Here is a 26,249-nt window from a genome sequence, read left to right as displayed (position 1 = left end):
TCTTGGAATCACACCCTGCTGGTCCCCTGTCTCAGCCCAAATGGAACATTGTTCAAATGTTTACATCTACTCCTATGTAGTCAACTTCTATTTTTTGTTTTTTACCCTTCCATAATAAAGTTAGAAAAATATTTAGTTTCTACCTAGGAGAAAAGTGAATAGTATAGCTTTCTGTATTTTTTGCATTTCATGTCTTAATCCCTCACTTCACCTCCCTCTCCTTAGTGAATATACATAGACACTTTGGCAAATCATAGGACATCTTTACAGATCCTGATTTTGAGAGCAAGAAGTGATGTGATTCCTTAATCTGATTTTTTTCAAGATTTTATATAGGGTAGACCCTATTCAATACTATATACTTTCTTCAGTATCCTGAGAATGAAAGACAACTAAGTGCAAGAAAAGTGGAAAATTTTGCTGCTTTTGTTTCATGTCCTGCTGGACGATTGCGTCTCCTTTTTTGAGCATTTTTAATAACAGATGAATCCAGACCCATATAATAAAAAGGCTTGTTGCTCAGGGCGGCTCTGGCCACCTCTTTTATTAGCTCTGTTTTTAGCTCACACATAGCATTCCTTTGCAATTTCCTTTTTTTCATATTTGCAACTTCTGTCACGTATAAAAGGGAACAATGGCAAAAGGAAAACGCAAGCTGAGCTCTACAAGCAGTGACTTAGATTCCACCTGCTAATGCAAAAGGAAAATTGCAGGCTGGCGGGAAGCTCAGCCCTACAGAGGATTCTGGGATGTGTAGTCCAGACTTTTGGGGGCACTTCCGCTCTGGGAAAGCGTGGCTTTGTTATTTGCTCTACCGGGGAAATAGGAACCCATAACCCAGTGCTCAGTGGGTTCGGTGGTACATCGGCTACTTGAGGACGAGAACACGAAGCCTGCTCCCCTCGGGGATTCTGGGAAATACGATTCGGCCGTGGGAGTTGAAGCCAGCACTTCCGCCTAGAGGGGCGGGGCAGCGGCTGCCCTTCCTCCCGGGGATGCTGGGAAGTGTAGTTCCAGAGCTCTCTGCCGTCCCAGGCACTTCCGCTGCAAGAGGTTGAGAGCGCGGCCTTCATTCCTCTCGTGGAGGTGAGTGAGCCTTGGGATCCCGCGACCTGTTTTAACTTTTATGGCTTGGTCGTAGGATCAGCTGGGCTCGCTCTTCGGTCAGCAGGAAAAGACGCTGCGGCGAGCAGCGGAGGGCGGAGTTGAATGGCAGGGCAGCTGATTGCCTTACTCTATCCGGAGCCGCTGCGTTCGGGGCGGTTCGAGAGTCCCCAGATTGGGAGTGGACCTGGATGGGGCGGCGTCTGAGGGTCTCCTGGACTCTCAGCGGCCCGACCCGCCTGCCCTCACCTCCCACAGCTCTGTCGCTTCCTAGCGGTATAACGTTGGGTGGGAACTTAATCTTTTGGTGCTTAGTTTCTGGTCTTAGTTTCCTCTTCTGCAAAACGGAATATTAACCTTATGTATCTGTTTTGACAATTAGTAATATAGTACAAGTAAAATGTGTATAGAATAGTACAGGAATGTGGCAACATGTTGGCTATTAATATTAAAACTATGGTAATAACCTTAAAAATATTCATTTTTCAGCAAGCGCCTGGCTTTCCTTTCTGATTCCTGCAGGAGAGGAGGCTGTTCCTGGACTATTTCTGACCTGTTTTTTAAGAAAGAGTGCATCACTCAACAGGTGGCATCTGGAGTTATCCTCTGTGGATTTTCCAGGATCTCAGACAAGATCGTGCAATCTCCCAGCCTCCTTTCCTTCCCCTGCTCTGGCTTCTGAAAGAATGCTGCGGAGAGGAGGAAAGAGAGCATCCTGGCTCCTAGCAGCAGAGCCCCACTGTGACAGGACCTAGCATTCACCTTTCTCTTCTGTTCCGAGTGGAAGAAGGTATTTCATTCATTGCAAATGTTTCTGCTACAGAAGTGTCCCGTTATTGAGTAATTGGGGAAAATGTGACATGGATATTAGTCACACTAAACATTGGGTGCTATCACTCTGAGGGCTTTATAAAAACTAACACACTGAACCTTCACAAAGGCTTTGTGTTGTGGGTTCTGTTCACCTTACAAAGGTGATGTGGGTACTGTTGTTACACCAATTTTGCAGACGAGGAAATGGAGAGAGCCTAATTTACTTTCCTATGTCACAGTGCTAGTAAGAACAGTGGGATTTGTGTCCTAGAATTGGGTTCCTTACATCTGAATACCCTTGGTCCCACAGTTTGAAATCCCAATTTAGAATTAGGAAATAAAATAAACAATCCATATAAATAAGCATAGGAAACTGGCTACAGAGGAGCCATTTGAGATCAAGTTGGGGACGGAGGTTGGAATTTTACTGTAGAAGATTTTGAAAGAAAGGTTGAGTTTGGACTTCTTTATAAAATTTTGAAAGAATTCTCATTTAATTTAATTTTAAGCAATATTAGTAGTTCATATTATAATCATAGAGATGCATGTTCTCTGTACAGGATGCAGAAAATACAGAAATATAAAATATTACCAATTTTCTTAATACTAGGATATAGATTATTATCAACATTTTAATGCATTTCTGTTTGGCAGTTTTTAATGTGTTTTTGTCTGTTTTATGAAATTGTTATCACACTATTCATAGTGGGTTGTTACTCCCTTATTTTCGACTATGGAAATATCCAAACATACCCAAATATAATGAACTCTTACATACAGTCACCCCTGCTTCCATCCTTGCTAATCTTATTGCCTCTCCCACCAACTTTTTTTTTCCCTTGAGTATTTCAAAACAAACCCAGATGTTCAGTCAGTAAGGCTTAAAAACTAATAATTATCATTCATTGTGTTTTGTGTGTTTTGCTTTTTTTGAGATGGAGTCTTGCTCCATTGCCCAGGCTGGAGTGCAATGGCGTGATCTCGGCTCACTGCAACCGCTGCCTCCTGGGTTCAAGCAATTCTCCTGCCTCTGGGATTACAGATGCCCGCCACCACGCCCGGCTAATTTTTGTATTTTAGTAGAGACTGGGTTTCTCCATGTTGGCCAGGCTGGTCTCAAACTTGACCTCAAGTGATCCACCCACCTCAGCCTCCCAAAGTGTTGGGATTCCAGGTGTGAGCCACCATGCCGGGCCTCATTAATTGTTTATATATGAAGGCCAAGGGAGGGGAGATTCTATTCATTTGCCAGGGCTGCCATAAGAAAATACTAAAAATTGGTTGGATTATACAGAAATGTGTTTGTTACAGTTCTGGTGGCTAGAAGTCCAAGATCAAGGTGTCGCCAGTTTTGGTATCTTATAAGGCCTCTCCCCTCTGTGTGCTTGAGCTCCCTTGCTGTATGTCAACTTCATCACCTCTTTAAAGACCCTATTTCCAAAGACAGTTATTTTCTGAGATACTGATCATTAGGACTTTAACATTTTGAGAGAGGCACACACAATTCAGCCCATAATAGATATTAGCAGCAACTCTAAGGTTTTTGACTCCTGGCAGCTAGGAGAATGCTACTTATGTGAGAAAGCTAGAAAGAGTTGCAATTTAGGAAAAGGAAGAAGATTGATTTTCTTTGCTTTTTTGGAGTTGCACTTGCCACTGGCATATAACTCTTGGTTTCTTATCTCTCTCCCATTAGACTTCAGGGACCTCTGTTTCATGGACATTATCATATTCTCAGAGTACCCAGCAAGAGGTTTGCAAAGAGGAGTTATTCAGTGAGTAAGTGTGATTCATGTAGCTCTCCAACAGGCATCTGGATTTTGGGTGCTACAGCTTGCAATTAGAGAACAAAATAGAAAGATTACCCATAGTCCTTGTCCATTATCTCACGTTTGATGGGCTGTAGAATCCATCAACTTTTTCAGAGTATTCAAAAGTTGAGTACAATTGTGTATAATAGTGTACAATTGTGGATAATATCTAAAACAAACTGCCTTAAAGACAAATCAAACCACTGTTAAGGTACAGTCTTTTTTGTTTTTGAGACAAAGTCTTGCTCTGTCGCCGAGGCTGGAGTGCAGTGGTGTGATCTTGGCTCACTGCAACCTCCACCTCCCAGGTTTGAGCGATTCTCCTGTCTCAGCCTCCCCAGTAGCTGGGATTACAGGTGTGCACCACCATGCCCAACTAATTTTTGTATTTTTAGTAGAGACGGGGTTTTGGCATGTTGGTCAGGTTAGTCTCGAACTCCTGACCTCAAGTGATCTGCCCGCCTCTTCCTCTCAAAATGCTGGGATTATAGGCATGAACCACCATGCCTGGCCAGGTTTAATATTTATCACATGGAGATTATGGTAAGGACTGCTGACATTTGTTGGGTGTTTCTTATGACTTGGAGAATTTCTAGTGGTTTCCATGCACTAGCTTATTTGTTTTTTATGACAGTTCTATTTTATTCTGATTTTAAAGATGAAGAGCAAACACAGACAAGTTAACTATACAGATGACCCGGTGGCATAGTCAGCGGGGCAGAGCCAGAATCAAACTTCAGTAGCAAGTCGGAACACTCAGTAACTGAATAACCTTGGGCAAGTTACTTGAACTTTCTGTGCCTCAGTTTTCTTACCCGTTAAGTAGGGATGATATTAATAACTACCTCGTAAAGTTTCTGTGAACAGATATGTAACAATGTTTGAAGTAGCGCCTCGCATGTAGTAAGTCCTCTGTGTATTATAGACTAAAGCTGGCCTTCATCTTCTACAGATAAATTGAAAAATGCAACAAGTTATTGAAGGAGCAAAGGGGTGTGTGTGTGTGTATATATATATATATTTTTGCTTTGTTTTGTTTTGAGACAGAGTCTCGCTCTGTCATCCAGGCTGGAGCGCAGTGGCACAATCTCGGCTCACTGCAACCTCCGCCTCCAGGGTTCAACCAGTTCTCTGCCTCAGCCTCCCGAGTACCTGGCATTACAGGCGTCCGCCACCATGCCTGGCTAATTTTTTTGTATTTTTAGTAGAGATGGGGTTTCACCATCTTGGCCAGGCTGGTCTTGAACTCCTGACCTCGTGATCCACCTGCCTGGGCCTCCCAAAGTGCTGGGATTACACGCGTGAGCCAACACACCCGGCCTCAAAGGTATATTTTTAAGTATTCTTTTCTTCCCCACTTTCTGCTTTTTCTATGGATGCTTTAATTCTGTTATATATTTAAACAAATGTGTATAGTTTCTATGATAGTGATTGCTGAAACCTATAACGAAGTCTAATTTGCTGTCTTTTGAACTTAGCGAGTCCCTGTGGGATGATTCTATGGTCTATATTGCCTTAATAAAAAGGTCTATGCCTGCACTATCCAATAGTGTAGCCATTAGCTACATATTATTATTGGCACCTGAAACATGACTAGTCTGAATTGAGATATGTTATAATCGTAAGGCACAACAGATTTCAAAGACCTACTATGAAAAAAAGAATGTAAAATCCCTCAGTAATTCTTATACTGATTACAAGTTGAGGGGATAATATTTTGGATATGTTGGGTTAAAGAAAATATATTGTTGAAATTAAGCTCACTTGCTTCATTTTACCTTTTTAAATGTAGCTATGAGAAAAATTTAAATTACACAAATAGCTTGCCAGCATTATATTTCTCTTGGACAGCACTGGTCCAAGAGAAAGGGAAGCCTCCCCTTTCACTCTGAGAATTTGCCTCCAGAAGCATTACCAGTCATTCTGCAGCTCTTTCCTCTTAGAGAGAGCTCGAGGGGCATCTTATACTGGAGAGAAGCAGGGAGCTGATAATCAGTAGGCCTGAGTGCCAGGCAGAGCCATGCCCCCAGCTTCCCGGGTGCCCGTGGACAGTTCCGTCAACTCTTTAAGAGGCAATGTAGAATAATGGCAGTGGTTCTTGAACTGTGGTCACATCAGAATCACAAGACCCAGGCCCTAGACTCCTTCTGTGAGCTTGAACCTCTGTGTTCTTTATTAGTAATTCAGGTGTTCTGGTCACCTATTCACCCCATTGGTAAAGGAGGGATTCCCCACCTGCTACTGTCTAAGAGTCCCCCAGACATTGAAACTTAATCCCCATTGTGGTATTATTAAGAGGTGAGGCCTTTGGGAAATGATTAAGTCATGAGGGCATGAAGGAGTTAATGCCCTTATAAAAGAGGCTTCAGAGAGAGAGTTCACCTCCCTTGTTCTTCTGCTATGTGAAGACACAGCATTCCCCCGTCCCCCTTTTCCCCTACCCTTTTGCCACGTGAGAACACAGCAAAAAGGCCCTCACTGGACCCACAACCTGCTGGAGCCTTGATCTTAGACTTCCCATCCTTCAGAACTTTTAAGTTTAGGAGTACACGTGCAGGTTTGTTATATAGGTAAACTTGTGACATGGGGGTTTGTTGTACAGATTAGTTTGTCACTAGTGCCCATTAGTTATTTTTTCTGATCCTCCACGCTCTGATGGAGACCCCAGCATCTGTTGTTCCCCTCTATGTGTCCATGTGTTCTCATCATTTAGCTCCCACTTATGAGTGAGAACATGTGGTATTTGGTTTTCTGTTACTGTGTTAGTTTACTAAGAATAATGTCCTCCAGCTCCATCCATCTTCCTGCAAAGGACTTTTTTTTTTTTCTTTTTTTTTTTTTTTTTGAGACAGTTTTGCTCTTGTTGCCCAGGCTGGAGTGCAATGGTGCCATCTCAGCTCACCACAACCTCGACCTCCCCGGTTCAAGCATTTCTCCTGCCTCATCCTCCTGAGTAGCTGGGATTACAGGCATTCACCACCTTGCCTGGTTAATTTTGTATTTTTTTTTTCAGTAGAGACAGGGTTTCTCCATGTTGGTCAGGCTGGTCTCATACTCCTAACCTCAGGTGATCCACCTGCCTCAGTCTCCCAAAGTGCTGGGATTACAGGTGTGAGCCACTGCACCCAGTCAGGATATCTTTTTTATGGCTGCATAGTATTCCATGGTATATATGCACCACATTTCCTTTATCTAGACTGCTGTTGACGGGCATTTAGGTTGATTCCACGTCTTTGCTAAATACCAGACCTATGGCTTTTTAACAAAAAAAAAAAATTTCTGTGTTCTTCAGGGCTGAATTACATGCCTTCAGTTATCAGATATCTACATGGCTTTCTCTTCCTATATTTGAGGTCTCTGCTCAAATATAAGAGAAATCTTTCATGACAAAAACTTGTTCTGTGACAGCCCCTCCTTTCATCTCTTTTTATTTCTTTACCCTGCCTTCTTGTTCTTAAAAGTGTCTCTCACTATATATTGGGGGTTTGTTATGCCCTCGTGGCCCATTATAATATCAGCTTTGTGAGATCAAGGTCTTTGTTCACTGCTGTATATTTCACATCTAGGACCCTTGGCTGGCACAGAGTAGACCCTTCAACAATTATATGTGGAATGAATGGTTCAGGTGATAAATAATGAGGCCTTGATCCACATGGTGTATCTATCAACTATTCACTACATCATTAAAGTAGCCATTGTGCAAATCTTTGAGTTCCTTCCAAATGCTTGTAGCAATATAGTAGGTGTTGGGGATGGAGCAGGAAACGAAACTCCCCATTAGACAGGTGTAATGCATATAAGTAAGTAAATATCTAGAAGGATGTTAGAGAGGAATAAGGGCTTAGAGAAAAGAATTAAGCAGAGATGAGGGATAGGAAGTGTTGGGGTGCAGTTAGGAGACCGAAATTATCTACAGGATGGCTAGAGACTCTGAGGTGGTGACATTTGAATAAAGAAGGAAGAGGTTCTTAGTGTGGCTCTTCTAATAGTCTCTCCGGCCCTAGCCTCCTCCCCATCAAGCCTCCTCCTGTCTGAGAGAGTAATCTGTTTCTAACACTCCTTTCCGGAAGTTCTTCAGTGCTCTCCTGCTGACTTGCAGATAATATTGTGACTTGAACATCATCATGGTTTGAATTCTGCCTTCCTGTCCCATCTCTTTCTGCCTATTATTTGTCTTCACATCATGACATTTGTTCTCTGGGAGTTTTATAGTGATTTTGATTCTCTGGCTAATACAGCTCAGTCATCCTCCAGGGCTCAGATTAAGCCACGTTTGCGTAGAACCCCCTGCATTCCAGTGTGGGCTTAGGAGCCCATTCCTCATGCTGCCAGAGGATGCTGTGCACTACTCTGGCATTTAGCCATGTGTAGTGGAATTGCCAGTTTCCTCATCACTAGACTGTGAGCATCTTGAGGCTGGAGAATTGCATCTCTTTTAGTAAGGTTCCCACAAGTCTTCATTGAGTTAATAAACTCATCTATTTAATGAAGTAGTAATAAATTCACCTGCCTAGTGCTAATTATGCAGGCAGTAAAACAGTGTTCGTTCTCAGTATTTTAAGGGACATATTCTGTAGGTTCCGTAACAGTGACTCATGCTGCATTGACTTTGAAGAGCAGAGAGTACTGTCCTAAGATGTATTTAACAAAATCCAGAGATGCTTTTCCTTCCAAAAATGACTTTGATCTTGCCCAAGGACAGCAAATATTGCGAAAGACCTAGAGGAAAAACTTGGAAATAAAATCTCTGCTCTCCAAATCCTCCCAACTGGAGTCAGTCTCAGAATTATACAACTCAGAGAGACCTTAGACCAACTAGTCTAGTCTTCCTATGTGCATCTCCATGTCTGATGGTGGGTTCATTCATTCTTTCAGTCATTTCTGCTGGGCAATTACTTTGTACAGGAACTGTTTTAGGTACTTGGGATATAAAGCTGAATAAGCATTCATCACAAGACAGATGGTTGATGTGCTATTATCACTTTTTTCCCCAAGGCAATGGAAATATGCCCCCTGCAAAACATTCTTATTGAGAAGAGGTTGCTGGGCAAATAATAGAGTTAGAACAAAGTGAATTACAAATTCTAAAAGTATTTCAGGCTGGGTGTGGTGGCTCACACCTATAATCCCAGCACTTTGGGAGGCCAAGGTGGGTAGATCACTTGAGGTCAGGAGTTCAAGACCAACCTAGCCAAAATGGGGAAACCTCATCTCTACTAAAGAAACAAAAGAAACAAAAAAAATTAGCCAAGAATGGTGGTGGGTGCCTGTAATCCCAGCTATTGGGGAGGCTGAGGCAGGATAATCTTTTGAACCAGAAGGCTGAGGTTGCAGTGAGCCAAGATCATTCCACTGAACTCCAGACTGGGCCACAATGTGAGACTCCATTTCAGAAAAATAAATAAATATTTCTTCTAAGATTGGAAGGTTTTATGTTTCCCGTTTCCATAGTAAGGGTTCTTCTATCTGAACTGAGAGAACTAAGAATAATTTACTAATAAATGAAACAGTAATTAACTAATACTAAACTTTTAATCTGGGTATTTTACTCTGTTTCCACCCTCCATAGAATCAGAATCATACCCTGAGAGCTACAAGGAGAACTCCATTTTTCACTGTGCAGGGGCTCTCTCCTGAAGGGTCAAGTGGAATCTGGAATCCAGCCCATGCTTCCCCATCATCAAGCCATGTGAAGCTGCAGACTCCCTGAGTGTCTTAGTCCGTTTGTGCTGCTATAACAAAATATACCATAGACTGGGTGGCTTAAACAGCAAACCTTTATAACTCACAGTCCTGGAGATGGGGAAGTCCATGATCAAGTCACTGGCAAATCCAGTGTCTAATGAGGCCACTCTTAGTGGTTTGCAGAAGCTATTGTCTTGTATCTTCCTGCGGGGAAGAGAGAAGGAGCTAGGTTACTTGCTTTTCTTACAAGGACAGCAATCCCATTATGGAGGCTTCACCCTCATGACCTAATTACCTCCTAAAGGCCCCACCTCCCAATAACATCACATTAGGGCTTCAACATAAGAATTTTGAGGGGACACAGACGTTGGTCCACAGCAGCAAGGGAGGGGCTCCTTGACTGTTTCATGTAAAGCAGCTGCATGGGTTTATGCATAACTTCTATTGATTGTTTAAGCTGCCAGAAACTGTTCCACGTGTTTTATGTATACTTAGTCACTTTCACTGATCTTCCTATGAGGTAGTTATTATTATTATATCCAATTTATAGATTAGACATTAGAGCACAAAGTACTAGCAAGTTGGAGATGCCCATATTCCAGTACTGGTGGGCTGGTTCTGGAGTCTAGACTGTTCACAACTCTGTTCTCTACTCCCTTAAGCAGCTCCCTTGGCTTCAGAGTCCAATCTCCATTTCTCTGCCTTTTACCCCTAACTCTGGAGCCCTCATTTCTCCTTCCATGAAACCTTAGATTCCTATCTGCTTATTTTTGTCTTTAGAAGCAACAGAGAGACAAGATTTGGAATAGTGGCTCTTGTATGAAAGCCAGATTCAGGTACTGTTCCTGCCTCTTGACCTCACCGAGCCTCAGCTTCCTCGCCTGTTAAATGGATACAATTGCCATCATCATATTTGTTGAGAACTCCCTAAAATGCCAGGTATTATGCCAAGGGCATTGCATAAATTCACTCATTGATTCCTCACAGTAATCCTATGATTAACATCCTGTTTTCATTTCCTTTCTTTTAGCTGAGCATAGGCACAGAGGTTTGGGTGGTTGGACCAAGATCACACAACTGATGCAACAGTAGGTTCTTCACAGGTATGTGTGAAGTACCTTAATGAAACATCATGGACCAGCTTCTTCATATGTTAAACATCACCATTTTTGTTGTTATTACTGTACTTACTGTAGCTTGTTAATTTCAGTGACATTGATTATCTAATTTATAGCTGCATAAATCTTGCAGAGTCACGATTTTTTATTCAATTTCCTCTGTCTCTGTGATAATCTTTTTAAGGCCGTACTGTTAAAGTAAATTTTGCAAGGTCTTTTTTTTTTAGATTTTGTCTTTCTCTTTAGAGATAGAGTCTCGCTCTGTTGGCCAGGTTGGTCTTGAACTCTTGGCCTCAAGCAATTCTCCCACCTTGGACACAGAGTGCTAGGATTACAGGCATAAGCCACCATGCACAGCCAAATTTTTCAGGGTCTTATACCTTTTAGAAACCAGTCCATATAGTCAAATTCATAGAGAGAACGTGGTTATCAGGGGCTGGGAGGGGGAATGGGGAATTATTACTTAATGGGTACAGAAAAAATTCTGATGATGGATGGTGGTGATGGTTGCACAACAATGTAAATGTACTTACCGAACGTAACCACTTAAATGGTTAAAATGGTAAATTTTATGCTACATATTTTACTATCAAAAAAGCAGTCATCTATGTACAGTAGTCCCCCCTTATCCACAGCAAATACCTTCCAAGAGCCCCAGTGAATGACTTAAACCTCGGATATTACCGAAGCCTCAATATACTATGTTTTTCCTTTACCTACATACTTAGGATAAAGCTTAATTTATAAATTAGGCACAGTAAGAGACTAACAATAACTCAAAATAGAATAATGATAAAATACTGTAACAAAAGTTCTATCAACATGGTCTCTCTGTCTCTCAAAATATCTTACTGCACTCTACTCACCTATTTTTGGACCATAGTTGACTTCAGGTAACTGAAACCACAGAAAGCAAAACTATGGATAGGAAGGACCTCTGTAATCTTAAGTATTATTGCAAAAGCCTCAAATTAAGTGTGGGAAACCAAGAGAGAATAACAGGTATTTCAGAGGTTAAAGGCAAGGTTAAAGCACAAACCTCTACTAAAAAATTCATTGGCTGAGTGTGGTGGCTCAGGCCTGTAATCCCAGCACTTTGGGAGGCTGAGGCAGGAGGATCACTTGAGCTCAGGAGTTCGAGACCGGCTCGGGCAACATAGCAAGACCTCGTCTCTACAAAAAGTCAAAAAATTAGCTGGACATGGTGGTGCACACCTGTGGTCCCAGCTACTTGGGAGGCTGAGGTGGGAGGATCGCTTGAGCCCAGGTATGAGTTCATGATTGTGCCGCTGCACTCCAACCTGCGCAGCAGAGCAAGACCCTGTCTCCAAAAAATATATATATATATTGGTAGAAACCATTAATGAGGACAGGTTTTATGTTACTGAATGTTATATGCTTTTCTGCAGCTAAGAAGTAAGGTACTCTGAAAATGTTCTTTGAGCTTTTCCCCTCATTTAATTCGTAAACAATCCTATGAGGTTAATTCTCTCATTGTTAATCTCTTCATTTTATGGCGTGAAAGAACTGAGGCACAGAGATATTAATAATTTGTCCAGGATTTCATAGCAAATAACAATGCCATAAATCTAGGCACTTGGCCCCAGAGGTTACTCTTAATCTGAGCATTTTACTCTCAATTTCTACTCCCCCTAGAATCAGTCATACCCTGAGAGCCACAAGGAGATACTATGTTAGGGGCACACTGTGTGTGGTCAGGCAGGTCACTCGCTTGCCAGAGTCTTACAGTCAGAGGGACAAGTAGTATCTGGAATCCAGCCTAGTCTCTGTTCATCAAGCCAGCCTGAGGAAGGAACACTGTTGCTATTTCATGTTTAAAAAACAGCTATGTGGGTTAGTGACATCCTTGGCCAAACTCTCATGGCTTTTTTCTCCTTCCCCCTTGTTTTCTCCTTCCCTCTTAAGACTTGGCACTTCTCCAGAAGGAGGAGGACAAAATGACGAAGTCTAAGGTGAGTTGGACCTCCCTTTCTCCATAAAAATTGTCATCTCATTTCTGAAAGATTACACACACCTTATTCTTTTTGTTAGGAAGATGAAGGAGAACAGTAGACATTTAAGAACCTCTTGTGTGCCAGATGCTTGCTGCTTTTTACTTTTGTGTTAATTTTTCTTGCTTCACTTTATGACTTTATGATTTGATAAATAAGCATAGAAAAGTCAGTAACAGAATAAAAATCTCTCATTTTCCTACTATTTCCCTTACAAAACAACTGTTTTGATTTTCCATGTTCTTTTCCTCAGATGTATTCTGTGTATTTGTAAGCATTGTATAGATAAAATGTTCAAGTTACACCTTTTCTAATTAATATTATTTGCCGCATATTTTTATAGTCCCTTGAATTGATGCTACTCTGTGGTGTGTGTGTGAAATAACTTTTCTCCTCATTCATCAACATTTAGGTAGTTTAGAATTTTTACTGAAAACGGTTACTACAGTTTTCCCACAAATAACCGTTTTTTTCCAAAAAGCAATTTGAAGGAGTTTTGCTATTATTTACTTTTAATGTTATAGAAACACTATATTGAAAAAGTACTTTTGATATGTGGTACTTTGGGTATTTCGTATATCAATGATTCAAATATGACATCGTGCAACATGATATCTCTGATCAGAGAAAACATTATTAGGTATTTCCATGTAAGAAAGCTAGATTTTTCTTACCCAGGCCTGAGTTGTACCCTATGTATGTTTATTTACTGATCTGTATTGTTTTACTCTTATGTTAACTTATTTTATTCAAGTAATAATGTACTTAATTTTAGAAGTCCAGTAGTACAAGAGGACTTACCAGATACTTTTCTTACTGTATTTATTCCTCACACCAACTTTATGAGGCAGTACTTGGTCTCATGCGCATTTTAATTACAAAGAAACAAGATTGTAGAATTGTGGAAAGTTGCTTAGTTTCACTTAGGATACCAGAGATCCAACTGATTTCAAAAGACTCCAGGATTTTTACTTAATTGAAGAGAGAGAGGCAAAGGAAAAGAATTCTTCACTCAGAGGACCTGGCCCTTTTTGTGTGGGTGCCTAGCTTGTCCTGGTTAGTGGAAGATGCCTCAGATAATACCACCTCTACTTGATTCTCTCCAGTGGCCTCTTCTTCTCTATGATCACTGTCATTCATTTAGGGCACCTGAATGTGCAGGGCTCCAGGGATGAACAGCGTTCATATGATTAAAACAATATGATATGCTGGCTGGGCGCCATGGCTTATACCTGTAATTCCAGCAATTTGTGAGGCTGAGGCAGGTGGATCACTTGAGGTCAGGAGTTCGAGACCAACCTGGCCGAACATGGCAAAACCCTATCTGTACTAAAAATACAAAAATTATCCTGGCATGGTGGTGCATGCCTGTAATCCTAGCTTCTTGGGAGGCTGAGGCACGAGAATCACTTGAACCCAGGAGGCAGAGATTGCAGTGAGCTAAGATCATACCACTGCACTCCAGCCTGGGGAACAGACAAGGCTCTGTCTCAAACAAACAAACAAACAAACAAACTATACGATATGCTAGTGATTCTGTATCATGGGTGATTTTACCACCCCGCCCCCCACTCCCCGGCAATATCTGGAAACATTTTTGGTACCACAGGTCAGGGGTGCTACCAGCATCTAGTAGGTAGAAGCTAAGGATGCTGCAAAACACCCTACAGTGCCCTAGACACCCCCACACAGCAGACAGCTATTCCGCCAGAAATAGCAATAGTGCTGAGTTTGAGAAACCCTCCTCTACACAAAGCTATACGACACCAGCAAAATGTAGGTGAACAACAACGTATATGCTAAAAAAAACAGACTTAAAATCATCACTAGAAATTTTACAGAGTTGTAAGATAAAACTCTAAATGGAATATCAATAAAAGGACAGTAACAGGCGAGATACCAAAGAAAAATAAAGATGTCCAGTAAATATATGAAAATATGATCTTACTAATTAAGTACACACCAAAAAACCAAGTTGTTTCTTACTGAACAGATTGCCTAGGATTTTGAAAAAGTCAGTTATATTCAATGTTATATATGGTATGGAGAATCAATGATATTTACTTTCTCTTGGGGATAGGATAAGATAGGGAAAAATTGAAAAGAAGATCTGTCGTACATCATAATTTGGAAGTTGCATATTCTCTGACATTGTGATTTTTCACTTCTTGGAACTTACCTAAGAAAATAGGTGGGTAATATCTATGTAAAAAGTTGTTCTTTACAGCATTTATTATAAAAAGGAAAAATCTCTAAAATATAATACACTTTATATGGAATGTTTAACTATATGATAGTAAAGTTGAGTATGGTCTCTTAAGAATCTGGCACCTTTCCCTACACATCTTTTTCACATTTCTCAGTGCTATCTGTCTTCCAGTGGACCTATATTGCAAGATTTAGGTGGAGTGTGTTTGATGTTGTAGGAGCCAGTGACATTCAAGGACGTGGCTGTGGTCTTCTCTGAGGAGGAGCTGCGACTGCTGAACCTTGCCCAGAGGAAGTTGTACCGAGATGTGATGCTGGAGAACTTCAGGAATGTGGTCTCAGTGGGTGAGGACAGGCATTCTCTGACTGAACATTGTCTCCCTCTGGTGTCTCTCTGTCCTTGGGTATACAGGGCTTTGGAGCTCTTGAACTGGTTTTCAGTTTTCTAATCATCCATCATAAGACAGATATGGAATTTTTAGTCTTTCCCCCTGGCAAAAGTGTGTATTTTGTTAATGAACTATAACTTGACAGCATGACAACTATACACTTTTATACTTTCTCAAATTGTGGTCATCTCCAATTAATGGCTCATGATATACATTTGATGAATTGTACCATTGGTTTTTTTAATGAAATAAAATGGGGTAGAAAATGTCAGAGCACTTGGCAATAACTGCACATTGCAGCAAAGACTATGTCTTGTTGCCAAGAAGAATGTGAGAGACAATGGAGAGGGTATGATGAAAACATATTTTTTTTCTAGTAATTTATACTTATATCTGCATATCTTGGGTCTTTGCATGAAATATACTTCCTCCAATGGGTCATGATTAGAAGTGTGGAAAACACTAATTTTGATGTCCTGAAGATGATGAAATGAGGACAAGAATTTTTAGTAATTTTGGCCTCTAATGTATTAATTATAAACCTATGTCCTTGCCTTTTCACAGGGCATCAGTCCACACCAGATGGTCTGCCCCAGTTAGAGAGAGAAGAAAAGCTGTGGATGATGAAGATGGCAACCCAGAGAGATAACTCCTCAGGTGAGGAGGGGCTGGGGCTGCTGGACTTTTTTCTTTTCCTTTTTTTTTTTTTTTTTTGAGACGGAGTCTTGCTCTGTAGCCCGGGCTGGAGTGCAGTGGCCGGATCTCAGCTCACTGCAAGCTCCGCCTCCCAGGTTTAGGCCATTCTCCGGCCTCAGCCTCCGGAGTAGCTGGGACTACAGGCGCCCGCCACCTCGCCCGGCTAGTTTTTTGTATTTTTAGTAGAGACGGGGTTTCACGGTGTTAGCCAGGATGGTCTCGATCTCCTGACCTCGTGATCCGCCCGTCTCGGCCTCCCAAAGTGCTGGGATTACAGGCTTGAGCCACCGCGCCCGGCCTTTCTATTAGTCTTGGAGATATTCCAAGGTTGGTAAACAAAAATATGTGATGAAGGCATAGTCTAGAACAGTTTTTTCCCCCTGATAAATATCTAATCTAATTCTAATTTATTGGGTGCTTTTGGATATATGAAGATCTGTATTCATTAACCCACTTAGTTTGTTCAGGATGCTAAAACAAAATAGTATGGACTGGGGAATTTATAAACAACAGAAATTTATTTCTGACATTTCTGGGGGCTGGGAAGTCCAAGTTCAAGGCATCAGCAGATTCGATGTCTGCTGAGGGCCCACTTCCTGATCCAATGACAGCACCTTCTTGCTACGTCCTTAAATGGAAGGGGCAAGAAATCTCTCTCAGGCCTCTTTTATAAGGGCACTAATCCTATTCATGAAAGATCTGCCCTTATGACATAATCACCTTCCTAATGCCTTAGGAGTTAGGATTTCAGCATACAAATGGCAAGGGCACACACATTGAGACCATAGCACCCACATCTAATGAAAGCTTAGCTTTAGTTGTAATCAAATTGAGTATCATTTCCCCCTTGTGGCTTTCCTGTAGCCATTAATAGTGAATCTTGCTCACTTGGTGAAGAACTACTTTGTAGAATAAAGATTCTCATAGCCACTTTTGAGGCAAGTCTCTATAAAAGAAAATCACTTTACACAAGGAAAAAATAATGTTTAGAGAATAGCTTTTAAGTCTTTCCCTTTAAAAGTGTTCTTTGTGGCAACCATCCCCCTCTTCCAAAGAGAGTTACAGAAAAGAATGTTACTTCTCATTTTAGACATCCCTATTCAAATATGGTATGTATAGCAATGCCTTTATTATCTACAAAATTAGCCACTAAGCAAATAAATGTTATAGAAGATAGCCATTAAATAAACATATTCTAAAGAAGGTAGATTTTAGTTTTCTCTTCATTGTAATAAGGGGCTAACATATCATTTTCAATTAGAAACATTATAACCTGGGCAAAATAGGGAAATTGCCCTACTCAAATTGACACATTCTCAGGAAGACAAAAAAAAAGTCACATTTAAAAGTGAAAACTTGCGGCTAGGCATAGTGGCTCATGCCTGTAATCCCAGCACTTTGGGAGGCTGAGGTGGGTGGATCACCTGAGACCAGGAGTTCCAGACCAGCCTGGCCAACATGGTGAAACCCCGTCTCTACTAAAAATACAAAACTCAGTTGGGCATGGTGGCGGGCGCCTGTAATCCCAACTACTTGGGGGGCTGAGGTAGGAGAATCACTTGAACCTGGGAGGTGGAGGTTGCAGTGAGCCTAGAGCGCGCCATTTCACTGTAGCCTGGGCAACAAGAGTGAAATTCCATCTCAAAAAAAATAAATAAACATAAAAGTCAAAACTTGCAAAATATATACAGACATGACAAACTAAGTAGGCTTCAACTTAAAGGAAACACATTTATCTGTTTTCCAAGTTTCCATTATTACAATATAACTTTCTATTTGAACAATTTATTTGATTAAGAAATTAATACCTTTCTTAATCATTTAGGCTAGGAGGTGTCAAACTTTTGAGTATGAGTTACAATAAGAAATACATTTTATATCATAAATAATATAAACATTCACATATGGGTAGATGTGTGTGTGTGTGGCCTTAAACAATAATTTATGCAGAGAAATACATTACTGCTTACAAAACACATCTAATATTTTTCTATTCTGTTAATGCTTGTCACAAGTTACTGAATTTATTTCAAACTCACTAATAGTCCTAGCCTTCAGTTTGAAAAACAATGGCGTGATCCATATAGAAAAATGTATTTACATCCATCCATTTTCATAGTCTGCTTTCAGAGACAACATTATTCCCGAGTCTCTAAATATTGACTCCTACTTGAAAAAGGAAAAATTTCAAAAACAATGAGAGAACAAAAATTTTAGAAGCAATCAATCCCTAGATACCCTGGCCACTTTTCTGCCTTGCGATTTTTTTTTTTCCTAGGTAATTGTTACCATGATTCTGTGATCAGCATGATTTTCTCATCAGCACTATCCACTTAGCTTAGCCCTGCATCCAGTAAAACCTTAAAACTTCCCAGAAGAATCGCTCTTTCCAGTCCCTTTCCCATTAGGCATAGTTTACTTGAAAAAGTTCTTTCACTTTTGTAATTTGGCTCAAAGTCTCCTAGAGAAGACAAGTGGGAATTCTTTTATTCAATACATCTATTGAACACTGTGTGTCAGGCGGAGCTCTTGGGTGATGATAAAGTGGTGAATGATATAAAATGCTTGTGCTCATGGATGGCAACATCCGTTCAACAGAGACATAAAAAATAATAAGGGACATATTTAGTTTGTCAGAGGGTAATACGTGCTTTGTCAAAACAAAACACGTGAATGGAACTTGCCAGGGGAGTGAGGTAGATGGGGAGAATTTACTATTTGATATTGAGTGGGAAAGAGGCCTCACTGGGCCGGGCATGGGGACTCACAACTGTAATCCTAACACTGTGAAAGACGGAGGCAGGTGGATAGCTTGAGCTCAGGGGCTTGAGACCAGCCTAGGCAAGATGGTGAAACCCCAGCTCTACAAAAAATACAAAAATTAGCCAGGTGTGGTGGTGTGCCTCTGTAGTCCCAGCAGCTTGGGGGGATAAGGCAGGAGAATCACTTGAGCCAGGAGGTTGAGGCTGCAGCGAGCCAGGTTCACGCCACTGCACTCCAGCCTGGGTGACAGAGTGAGACCCTGTCTCAAAAAAACAAAAAGGGGCCGGGCGCGGTGGCTTAAGCCTGTAATCCCAGCACTTTGGGAGGCCGAGGCGGGTGGATCACGAGGTCAGGAGATCGAGACCATCCTGGCTAACATGATGAAACCCCGTCTCTACTAAAAATACAAAAAACTAGCTGGGCGTGGTGGCGGGCGCCTGTAGTCCCAGCTACTCGGAGGCTGAGGCGGGAGAATGGCGTGAACCCGGGAGGTGGAGCTTGCAGTGAGCCGATATCGCGCCACTGCACTCCAGCCTGGGAGACACAGCGAGACTCCGTCTCAAAAAAAAAAAAAAAAAACAAAAAACAAAAAACAAAAAGGGCCAGGCACGGTAGCTCACACTTGTAATCCCAGCACTTTGGGAGGCTGAGGCGGGTGGATCACAACATCAGGAGTTCAAAACCAGCCTGACCAACATGGTGAAACTCCCCTGGTGGTTATGGAAACTTTAATTGCTATTAGGTTTTAGAATAATGTATGTTATTACCATAAACCTCTTCTCCCAGGTGTTCTTATGGAGGATATTTCCTAGCAAGAGGTAAAGGACCACTATCTGTTTACACTTGAACTTTAGGTATGTAGGTCAGCAATCCCCAATCTTGGCATCAAGGACTGGTTTGTTGGAAGATGGTTTTTGCACAGACTGGGGGCGGGGGGATGGTTTTGAAATGAAACTGTTCTACCTCAGATCATCAGACCTCAGTTGGATTCCCAAAAGGAGCACGCAACCTAGATCCCTCACGCACACAGTTCACAATAGGATTCACGGTCCCATAAGAATCTAATGCCGCCACTGATGTGATGGGAGGTGGAGCTCAGGCAGTAATGGCCATTTGCCTCCTGCTCACCTTCTGCTGTGTGGCCCATTTCCTAACAGGCCACGGACTGGTATTGGTGCACGGCCCAGGGGTTGGGGACCCTAACTTAGGTGATAAGGTATTTTCTGAAAAATGTATGTCTTTCTAACTAGCACAGTGCCTCAAAATCTCCCAATCTTGGAATAAACTTCCAATGAAATAATCCCAGGCAAAGGTTTTTGATAATTTATGGTAGGAGTTTTGCTAGACATTTTGAACAGGGCCACTTTGTTCAGATGTCTATGCAGTAGGCAAATTTTGTGGAAGCTATTCATTAGACATCTGCTATAGCAAAAAATTAGGCTTTTAGTAAGGTGCAGTTTCTTGGTAAAGATTTCTTAGGAAACATGTTTCCTGTTCTGCAACCACCACATTTTTACCTGGTAGCTCACACAGAAATTTAGTGTGATTCTAAGCAGGTCTCATTAATGTGTAGTGAATGAGAACCTGATGACTCCCTCTTGGTGTCTTGGTACATGTACATGATGATAATGAGAAATGGAACCTTCTCCTGGTTCAATGAAGCCTTAGGCTGTGGGCCTGAGTTTATAAACTTGACATCTTGGAACAAAACATTATTCACATGCTCCATCTCCAAATTTTCTTTATCCTTTTAGGAGGCAAGAATCTAAAAGAGATGGAGACTCTTCAAGAAGTAGGATTAAGGTACCCGTCTCATGAAGAATTTTTCTGCTCCCAGATCTGGCAACAGATTACAAGAGAGTTAACCAAGTATCAAGATTCTGTGGTAAACATTCAAAGAACAGGCTGTCAGTTGGAAAAACGAGATGATTTGCACTATAAAGACGAGGGATTCAGTAATCAAAGTTCCCATCTTCAAGTTCACCACAGAGTCCACACTGATGAAAAACCCTACAAAGGAGAACATTGTGTGAAAAGTTTCAGCTGGAGCCCTCATCTTCAAATTAACCAAAGGGCTAATGCAGGAGAGAAGCCCTACAAATGTGAAAAATGTGATAATGCCTTCCGTCGGTTTTCAAGTCTTCAAGCCCATCAGAGAGTCCACAGTAGAGCAAAATCATACACAGATGATGCAGCTTATAGGAGTTTTAGTCAGAGGTCACATCTTCACCATCATCAGAGAGTTCCCACTGGAGAGAATCCATACAAATATGAAGAGTGTGGGAGGAACATTGGGAAAAGCTCACATTGTCAAGCTCGTCTGATAGTTCACACGGGAGAGAAACCCTATAAATGTGAGGAGTGTGGGGTAGGCTTCAGTCAGAGATCGTATCTTCAGGTTCATCTGAAAGTTCACACTGGAAAGAAACCATATAAGTGTGAAGAGTGTGGGAAGAGCTTCAGTTGGCGTTCACGACTACAGGCTCATCAGCGAATCCACACTGGCGAGAAACCATACAAATGCAATGCTTGTGGCAAGAGCTTTAGTTACAGCTCACACCTTAACATTCATTGTAGAATCCACACAGGAGAGAAACCCTATAAATGTGAGGAGTGTGGGAAAGGTTTCAGTGTGGGTTCACACCTTCAGGCCCATCAGATAAGCCACACTGGAGAGAAACCATACAAATGTGAGGAGTGTGGGAAAGGCTTCTGCCGGGCCTCAAATCTTTTGGACCATCAAAGAGGCCATACTGGAGAGAAACCATATCAGTGTGATGCATGTGGTAAGGGCTTCAGTCGTAGCTCAGATTTTAACATTCATTTTAGAGTCCATACAGGGGAAAAACCCTATAAATGTGAGGAGTGTGGCAAAGGCTTCAGCCAGGCCTCAAATCTTCTGGCCCATCAAAGAGGCCACACTGGAGAGAAACCCTACAAATGTGGTACATGTGGGAAGGGCTTCAGTCGGAGCTCAGATCTTAATGTACACTGTAGAATCCACACAGGAGAGAAACCCTATAAATGCGAGAAGTGTGGTAAGGCCTTCAGTCAGTTCTCCAGCCTTCAGGTGCATCAGAGAGTCCACACTGGAGAGAAACCATATCAGTGTGCAGAGTGTGGGAAAGGCTTCAGTGTAGGTTCACAGCTTCAAGCCCATCAGAGGTGCCACACTGGAGAGAAACCTTATCAATGTGAGGAGTGTGGGAAGGGCTTCTGTCGGGCCTCAAATTTTCTGGCACATCGTGGAGTCCACACAGGAGAAAAACCATACCGATGTGATGTGTGTGGTAAGCGCTTCAGGCAAAGATCCTACCTTCAGGCCCACCAGAGGGTCCACACAGGAGAGAGACCATACAAATGTGAGGAATGTGGGAAAGTCTTCAGCTGGAGCTCATACCTTCAAGCCCATCAAAGAGTTCACACTGGAGAAAAACCATACAAATGTGAGGAGTGTGGGAAGGGCTTCAGTTGGAGCTCAAGTCTTATCATTCATCAGCGAGTCCATGCTGATGATGAGGGTGACAAGGACTTTCCTTCATCAGAGGATTCACACAGGAAAACTCGATAAAATATGTTTTACTATCTCAGATGGGTGCTGAAATATTTTAATTATCAGAGCTATCATAGACAAAACATTTGTTTTATAAAGTCAGTAGTTTGGCCGAGTGATTGGGAGACCACACAGCAGAGAAACCTCACAAGAGTGGAGACATATGGACTGCATTCAGAACACTGACCATTAGCTGATACATGCAGACAAGAGGATCAGGAAGGATGAGTCTGATCTGGAGTAAACCAGAAGTACTAAGATGGGAATGCTGAACGCTATTCCACTAGAATATAAGGTCCAAGAGGGTAGGGACTTTGTTGACTGCCAAATCTACTCTGCCTTTTCAGTGCCTAACACATTGTAATTTTTCAGTAATATTTGAAATTACTGTCATACTTGAAATTCAGTAATATTTGACATTTATCTCTAAAAGTTTCTCTAAAATTATACTCAGAAGAAGAATTCTTTAATGCTTGGAAGATATATAAGTTAGTCATATGGCCTGATTTTCCCATTTTTGCAGGTCTCGTGGATGAGTGTTTATCAAACTGAAGGTTGCAGCTTGTTAGTGGGTCCAGAGATCAGTTTCTGGCTAGCAACTAGAAATTTTGTATGTTAACAGTACTTTATTGAGGTGTAATCTGCATGCAGTAACATGCACAAGTCTCAAGTTTATGGCTTCCTGAATTTTGACAAATGTAATAATCACCAAGATCCATGTATACAATGTCTATTAAACCAAAAAGTTTTCTTGTGCCCATTTCCAGTCAATCCCACCTCCAGTGCCAAGTATTATGATTTCTATACCATAAATTACTTAGGTCTGTTCCTGAGCTTCCTATGGATTTAGTATGTACTCATATCTAGATTCTTATGATCAAATGTATGATGATCTCAGTAGATTCAGAGAAAACATTTGACAAAATTCAGCATCCACTCATGATGAAAAAATTTTTCATAAAAGGCATCCATGAAAATCATACAAGCTAATCTTATTTTTTTACAGATGAGGGAATAATTTATATACAGTGACTTTTTTTACATTATTAGGGAATAATTTATATACAGTGAAACTGACTAGTGTATCATCATGCATTTTGGCAAGTACTGTCATATGAACACCACCATCACAATCAAGACATTCAACAGTTCTAGCACCCCCTGCCCTGAAACTTGCTTGTTCTGTTTAGTCAGTCCCTCTCCCCATCACCAGCCCTTGTCAACCACTGACTTATTTTCCATCTGTATAGTTTATATCATTACCAGAATGTCATATAAATGGAATCCTAGAGTATGTTTCCTTTGGAGTCTGGCACCTTTCACTTAATGCTTCTGAGACTCATCTGTCTTGTTGCATGTATCAGTACAGAAGTCATTTCTTTTTATTGCTGAATAGTAGTCATATGGATGTGCCAGTTTGTTTATACATTTATCACTGGTGGGATATTTGGGTTTTCAGTTTGTAGTGATTATGAAGAGAGCTGCTGTCAACATTTGCAAACAGTTTTGTGTATCCACATTTTCTTTTGTCTTAGTAAATATCTAGGAGTAGAATTGCTGGGTTGTATGGTAACAGTATATTTATGAAAAACTGACAGACTTTTCTAAAATAACTGTACCATTTTACATTCCTACTACCAGTGTATGAAAGTCCCAGTACCTTAACTTCACCAACAATTGGTATGTCAGGGTTTTGTTTTGTTTTTATTTTGTTATTAGGATTTCAAAGGTTTTATACTGGGATTTCATTTTGGTTTAATTTACATTTCCTTAATGGCCATTGAGCATCTTTACTGCTTGTTTGCTACCCATATGCCTATTTTCTTTTGTGAAATATGTTCAAATCTTTTGTCCATTTTTTTAAAACCTGAGTTGTTTGTTACTGATTTTTGAGAGTTCTTTATATGTTCTGGATAGATATCTTTGTCAGTTATGTGTTTTGCAAATATTGTATACCATTATGTGACTTGTGTTTTTATTCCATTAACAGTATTTTTCACACTAGAAATTTTTTTTTTAATGAAGTTCCTTTTTTGTCTTTGGTAGATTGTGCTTTTGGTTTCAAATAAAAGAACTCAGCCTAATCCAAGGTCACAAAGATTTTTCTCCCACTTTTTTTATCACAACTTTTATGTTTTCAGGTTTTATATTTAGGTCTATGATATATTTGAGTTAGTATTTATGTAAGATGTGAACCTTTATATAACGGAGGTCCACTATTTGCATATGAGAATCCAATTAACTATTCTTTCAGTATTGCCATGGCACCTTTATGAATCCACTAACCATACGTGTATGGGTCTTTTTCTGGCCTCAGTGCAGTTTCATTGATTTATGTGTCTATCATTTTGCCAAATATTGCACATCTTGACTTTTGTATCTGTATATAATGTCTTCAAACCAGATAGTGTGAGTCTTCCAACTCATTATTTTATTTTGGCTATCAAATTTGTTTGCTTTACCATAATTTCCAGAATCAGCTTTGTCATCTGTAAAAATAATTTGCCGGGATTTTTATTGAGATTACAATGAATATTATAGATGAGTTTGGGGACAATTGACATTTTAGCAATACTGAGAATGTTCTAAACCATATACACAGTATCTGCCTATTTGTTTAGGACTCCCTTATTTCTTCAGTAATTTGTAGTTTTAACCTACAGATCCTGCACATACTTTGTTAGATTTATACCTACACATTCCTTTTTTGGGGGTTCTAAATTAGTACTGTTTTTCAAATTTCAATTTTCAATTGTTCTTTTTCAATATATAGAAATACAGTTGATTGTTTTATGTTGACCTTGTGTCCTATGATCTTGCCAATCTTAGTTATTGGTTTAAGTAGCTGTTCTATTGATTGCTTGGGATTTTCTGTGTAGACAATCCTGTCATCTGCAAAAAAAAAAGAAGGAAAAAAAATGTGCTTTTCCCTCCCAATTTATATGCCTATTACAGCCCCTCTACTATGATATGGGGAAACTTCTTCCAAGGTTAGGTTTGAATGTCAAAAGTCCTTCCAAGATTAGGTTTGTATGTCAAAACTCCTGACAGTAGTCCTTTGGAATGATCAAAGAAAGATGATTACAGGGGTGGGAGGGCTACCCAGAAAAAGGTCCAAAACAGAGAGGAAGAATAGTCAGTGTTCAGTCAGTTTATAAAGGGGGATGTCCTGCCAGCACAGAGTTTAAAAGAGGTGGTGGAGGGCATATGCACTTGTGGAGCAGTAAGTGAACGTTATCAGGATTGTGAGGGAGACTGGACATAGGCAAGAGATGCCTAGAGGTGGCTTGCACTAAGTCAAACTCCAAGTTTCCTCCAATCTTAACAATTCACCCCTGATGTTTGGGTTAGCAGCAAACTCCCAGGTTTCCTGTAAATAAACTTGCATTTGAGAGAGGCCAAATATGCAAAGTTGACCCAATAAAATTAGGCCAACAACGATGATAGCTCCCTGTAAGATAATGTGGCACCAGATGATGTTAATCCAGGCAGAAGGAGGCAGTCAGGAGAAGAAATGGGGATTCAGAAACTCTTGCTACATTTTAGTAACTGAGTAACATCGTTGACTGTTTTGGTTTATCTATTGAATGATTCTGGAGAGCTTTCCTGTTTTTATTGACCTACACGCAGCCAGAGGTTCCCTTCAGAGGGCCACCTTGAGATGCCACTAGTTCATCTAATGCAGTATTTTATCAACTACCATGACAGCTACAGAGCTTTATCTCATTACGGGCTTCTAAATCTTGGGCTATTTGGTATATATGGTCTGCCAGGAATTGTGACATTGTTTAGCAGCTCTAAGAACGAAGTCTGCTACAGAACTGAAAAGATCTAGACTTATGCCCATTATACCAGAGATTGTGACGAGGCCCAATTTATAATATATAAAAAGGTGGCCTGGTATCCCCTTTTATGGGAAGGGCATTCACCAGTGCATACGTGTGAGACCCTTGTACTTTCAATGGCTTTATATACTATCGTTGATAGAGGGCAGGAAAGGTGGGACTGTAAAGGGAAATTTCATGAGGAAGAACCTTGGTGAGGTTGAGGGAGTGCCTGGGGAAGTAAAGGAGCTGGAGGGTGACCAGAGAGGATGG

The 26,249-nt window shown here is 40.9% G+C and overlaps 1 protein-coding gene across 17 annotated transcripts; it reads left to right on the top strand.

Annotated features, from left to right (window-relative positions):
• The first annotated feature begins 1,056 nt into the window (after positions 1-1,056).
• ZNF45 (zinc finger protein 45) lies at positions 1,057-24,250 on the top strand. Of its 17 annotated transcripts, none has more exons than XM_074023809.1 (10): positions 1,057-1,086; positions 1,627-1,894; positions 3,614-3,692; positions 4,934-5,055; positions 10,194-10,352; positions 10,444-10,516; positions 12,458-12,504; positions 14,970-15,096; positions 15,705-15,797; positions 20,354-24,250. In XM_074023809.1, exons 7-10 carry the CDS (start codon positions 12,490-12,492, stop codon positions 22,168-22,170), a joined length of 2,052 nt encoding a protein of 683 aa, XP_073879910.1. In that variant the 5' UTR covers positions 1,057-1,086; positions 1,627-1,894; positions 3,614-3,692; positions 4,934-5,055; positions 10,194-10,352; positions 10,444-10,516; positions 12,458-12,489; the 3' UTR covers positions 22,171-24,250. The 17 variants fall into 17 exon arrangements, with proteins under 17 accessions (XP_073879910.1, XP_073879909.1, XP_065390620.1 ...); XM_074023808.1 differs by having other exon boundaries at positions 3,614-3,696; positions 4,937-5,055; XM_065534548.1 differs by having other exon boundaries at positions 3,614-3,696.
• Positions 24,251-26,249: the final 1,999 nt, after the last annotated feature.

Source organism: Macaca fascicularis, chromosome 19 (assembly GCF_037993035.2).
Source record: "Macaca fascicularis isolate 582-1 chromosome 19, T2T-MFA8v1.1".
In the NCBI taxonomy this organism is placed as follows: domain Eukaryota; kingdom Metazoa; phylum Chordata; class Mammalia; order Primates; family Cercopithecidae; genus Macaca; species Macaca fascicularis.
Note: the sequence above shows the minus strand (reverse complement) of the source record. Positions and strands in the feature narration are given on the sequence as shown.

What these genes read in the sequence shown, in the direction of transcription:
- ZNF45 (XM_074023811.1), top strand. An exon ending in CAGGAATGTGGTCTCAGTGG is followed by an intron (nt 15,097 to 15,704) that starts GTGAGGACAGGC and finishes GCCTTTTCACAG; the next exon opens with GGCATCAGTCCACACCAGAT. An exon ending in CCAGAGAGATAACTCCTCAG is followed by an intron (nt 15,798 to 20,353) that starts GTGAGGAGGGGC and finishes TTATCCTTTTAG; the next exon opens with GAGGCAAGAATCTAAAAGAG.